This window comes from Rhagoletis zephyria, unplaced genomic scaffold (assembly GCF_001687245.7).
Source record: "Rhagoletis zephyria isolate East Lansing unplaced genomic scaffold, Rhagoletis_zephyria_1.1 Rzeph_scaffold_29071, whole genome shotgun sequence".
Taxonomy (NCBI): Eukaryota; Metazoa; Arthropoda; class Insecta; order Diptera; family Tephritidae; genus Rhagoletis; species Rhagoletis zephyria.
Window position 1 is genome coordinate 1 of NW_016186128.1, and position 4,712 is coordinate 4,712.

A 4,712-nucleotide genomic window follows, 5' to 3' on the forward strand; every position below is an offset into this window, starting at 1 on the left:
CACCGCCCGCGATGTAGTAAACTTTTCCGGTGGAGATTTGTATATTCTTTGTGGTGGTCATGGGACGTTGATCGATATCGAGCACCAAGCGATTGCGCGCAATTGTCAATACGAACGAATGCCATTTTCCATCGTTGAACTGTTCATCATAATTGTCCAGTATAATGCGTGGCTTATCAGCAAGTTTCATATCCAGTTTAACTTTTCCATATTCCAAAAATACGCGGATGTAGCCACCTGAGGCAAACTCATGATGCAGCATTACACCTCTGTCCTCGTACGTGCGGAAGTAGAAAGAGACATTCATTGAGTTTTGTCCCTCATAGCCTTTTATGCGCACATAGGAGGCGCGCGTGGTGAAAGTGACTGGGTAAATAGGTGGCGATGGGCAGGCATAAACGGTGTGGTATTTAGTATAGCGATATGCATCACCATACTCGAAGCTATCCTTCATCGCACGCACGAAANTAAATTAGTCGCTTTTTGAGGAATAAATTAGTTATCACTTTCACCACATACCGCACGATTCAAATTCAGCCGCGTAAACTCGCCCTTAATGCGCCCACGCACAATAACGCGATCCACAGAGAAGATGATATCGCGTCGATTGCGTGATATCACCACATCATGCCAAACATTATCATCCAACAAACTGCCAACCGACAGCGAAGTCATCAAACTGCTGCCCAAATCCAAATTCAATATCATTTTGTTATCCTTCAATTGCAAGGCGAAATAGTCGCCCTGTGTGCCGCGTGAATACATGAGCACGCCATTGGCGAATGCGGTTTTGAAGCGGAAACGTATTGACTCGCGTGTGGAAGCAACCGGCTCATATTGCAGATCATAAGTGACCAAACCGGTGCCATTGAAGTATAAATTTTCAGCGACTAGAAGGAGAATAGAAAAGTATTAGAGTTTTTTCCTTGAAAAAATAAAATAAAAAATAAAAAATTGTCGTACAACTCACCATAATCGCAGCCATAGAGTTCAACACGCATCGAAATCCGATCATGCCAGCGTGTTGGATTGATGCGCACCCATTGAGCAATGATAGGCACCTCGAAAACATTATAGTGTATGGAATTGCCATCGGAATTGCCCTTGAACATCTGTAGAAGTATTTCACAAGTTTTTTTGTGTTTATTAGTTGTGGCGAATTTGCAGTTTGTGCAACATTTAAAACCAAAACCAAAACCAAAACAAAAGTGAGTGTAAAGGTGTACATGCAGTGAGTCTTTTGTGAGGCGATATCTACTTTTCACCGGCAGTGTGCTAAGCGGTATGCAAATGTTAAAGTGTAATACAAGAAAATAACTCCAAAAGCAAATATATTATTAAGAGGTTCTCAAAAATTACATATAAAAACCAAAATCAGTTTGCCTAAATGATTTATTTACACCACACTATTCATTTTGTTTATAAACATACAAACATACATATGTATAAGATCTCCGGGTTCGGTAAAAAAAAAAAATTTAATTAACTTTCCTTTTTTTTTAAGTAATGGTAAAGATGTTTGGGATGGTAATGACAATGGTAAGGGCATTGGCATTGGTAATGACAATTATACTTGCTTTTGATAATGGTAATGGCAATAGTAATAGTAATTGTTGAGGTAATGGCAATGGTAATGGCGGTGGAAATGGTCATTACAATGTTAACTTCGATGATAATGGTAATGGTAACGGCAATGATAATTTTAGTGGCAATGATAATGGTAGTAGTATTGGTAATGGTAATGGTAATGAAAGTTGCAGTGACCAGATGGCAATGACAATGGTCGTATTATTGGTAATGGTAATGAAAGTGACAATGACAGTTGCAACGATAATCATGTTTCATGTATTGCTTCTGCTTTCGCTTGTTTTTCTTTAGCGATCGTAATGACACTTGTATTGTTAACGATAACGGTAAGTTAATGGTTTTTGATGTATGCCTCAACTTCTGCTCTTGATGGCCAAGGCCTCAACACCTGGATTCAATATCACAATGAACAATAACTACAAAATACTCTCTTTTTAGGATGAGTACTTAATGATATTTACATAGTTTACATTCATTTTGAATGAGTGATATGCGCCAATGGACACCATTTCCGGTCCGATTGAAGTAACAACTGATATCATCAAATTCCCATGAAACCGGACTGTTTCGAAAAATCTGGGTTGAATAAAGGTGGCCTTCGAAGAATTTGAGTAATAGAATCCCAGAAAAGATTAGTAGAGGCGGCAATTATCTGCTTTTTAGACAAAAGACGACTGAGTGCTACAAATTATTCGAATTGGAAACTCGAATAGATTATACGACGCTGGGCCTCGGCTATGGCTGATAGCAGTTTTTTCGATTGATTTTATTCGTGCATACATTCCTAAAAATTTCGCATATACTGTGTTTCTGGAATTATATTTAATTTACGAGAATTCTATTAATTTCTCTTGACACGAGCGGACATAAGACTTGCTGCACCCAAGGCGATTTCATATAAGATGGTAGTGGTAGTCCAAAAACCAAAAACTAACATGTATTTTGTTTTTGCTTTCGATACACAAATGTCAAATTTCAGCTATTCTTCGCTTACCTTCGCACCACTCATAAGGACTTTTGACATAAGTGTACAGAGGCGAATTAAAGCAGCTGTTCTACCAACACCATCTTATAAGAATTCGCCTTGGTTGCACCTTTTCAAGAGAATCTGAGAAACTTGCAGATTTTTCGTATAGTTCTAAAAAAAAGCCGAATGAAAAGTAAACTATGCAAGCAAATTTTTATCTTTTTACCAATTTTCTTCAAATTTTGTTAAATCTTCAAAATGATTCCTACAAGTCCTAAACGTCAAGATATAAGGCCATTATTTTACGAAAAAAGTACATCCATTTTTTGTAACCATGATTTTAAAATTAATATAAAAACTACAAACAAATGATATAAATTTTTTAGGTACATTCTGTCCCGTTTGGACACAAGTATGCTGATATTCAGTAAGCCGGTCTCATCTCAAGTCGATAAATTTTAGACTACTAGAATTAGTGACTATTTTTGTTGATCGAGTTCTCGGGCAGCGGATTTTTCTCTTTTTGTTTATATATATATATATATTTTTTTAATGATGAGGGTTATTTTTTCTAAGCACGGCCAAGGAATTCTGCACAAAAATACGGTTTACCGAGTTTATATTTTCGTTGTCAAAATGCTAATTTTAGACCATTTTCCAATGGTTTCCCAGGGGTCGGTGGAAGGTTTCAAGGAGCCAGGTGTGACTTTTTACAAAGTTTCAACTGTACTCTTTGTAGTGGGTTGGATATGAAGAGCCACGGGGGTTGGGCCTCCGCTCACTAATCCAAAAACAGTAACTAAACATTCCCCAAGAAAAATATTCTTTAAATTTCATTTAATCTATTAATAACTAGAGACTGCTTACCGAATACTGGCATAAATTTATAATATTAGGCAGAACCTGAAATTTCCATTTTTCATCCCTGATGATAACCTTTAAGACATCCCTTCAACCTTAAGCTACATACATGTTGCTAAAGTTAAGCACTTTTTAGATCCTGGATGAACGCAATATTCGAGCTCATAGGCTCTTTATACTGGGGCAATCAAATACGAGAGTTCTTATAACCAAGAAGTTATAAAAAGTTGCTCAGAGACTCCACGAGAGGTAGTCCATCTCCTTCTGTCGTATATCCCTCGGTTGTATGGACCACAGAAAAATTGAGAATGATGCAGGCTCTGTTGGACTGCGTCTTTCGCGAGTTGTGCAACTGTTTACTAGCCCCTTGACACCGTTTTACATGAGTCCAAAGCTCTTAAAGCTGTCTGGCTTTCCGACATGATGTTGATAGTGACCCCAGTAATTCTTTTACAAAGACATGCGGCAGATAGTGTGTAGCTTGTCGAAAACTTAAACGTTAACAAAGAACTACAAAAAAAAATTGCCTAACCGGACTAAAAACAATTTCAAAACTCAGACAAAACATAAATAAATGCAAGACAACAACTGGACGAAATGAACAACACAATACAGTAATTTGAAATCTTCTACTCTCCTACATCTATATATGTACTTATGTAGGTTACTCGTACTTTACCTGCGCCTCATTCGATGGGTTCACATACGAACGCCAGTATTCGCCATCGTCCGAATACTGAACGATATACTCGGTTACGAATTCTTGTGTGTGCTTTCGGCCCATTGTGGCGATTTTGCGCGTTTTACGTGTATCACCCAAATCGAGTGTTAGAAAGTGATTGTAAGTATTCTCGACCGGTGTCCAAGCGGAGTCGCCTTTATGTTAGAGTGTTATTGGTTATTTACGCATTTTTATAGGTTTTTTTTATTTTAATAATTGTAGGAAAAATTAAAAAAGTGTGTTACAGTTAGTGTAGTATAAACAGTCGAGTAATTAAGTTTTAAAGATTAATTCATATTTCTAGCACCAACACACTCGCACCATGTTTTAAATTAAGTTTTAAAGATTAATTCATATTTCTAGCACCAACACACCCGCACCATGTTTTAAATTAAATTGAAATAGAATTTTTATATAGCAAAAATAAAAAATAAGTAACAAAAAAATTAGCGTAATACAGTTGCTTAGTAAAATTACGAAAATCTAGCAGCTAAATAATGCAAAAGCAAAAAGCTATTCAACTTTTATTAGTGCAGCAAATATAAAGCAAGTGAAATAAGCGCATTAGAAGCTCAA

The 4,712-nt window shown here is 36.8% G+C and overlaps 1 protein-coding gene across 1 annotated transcript; it reads right to left on the reverse strand.

Moving 5' to 3' along the window:
• Positions 1-484: 484 nt before the first annotated feature.
• Positions 485-4,466, reverse strand: LOC108382851 (neurexin-4-like). Its single transcript, XM_017639221.1, has 3 exons — positions 4,095-4,466; positions 971-1,112; positions 485-890 (listed from the first exon to the last, which is right to left on the reverse strand). Exons 1-3 carry the CDS (start codon positions 4,197-4,199, stop codon positions 496-498), a joined length of 642 nt encoding a protein of 213 aa, XP_017494710.1. The 5' UTR covers positions 4,200-4,466; the 3' UTR covers positions 485-495.
• Positions 4,467-4,712: the final 246 nt, after the last annotated feature.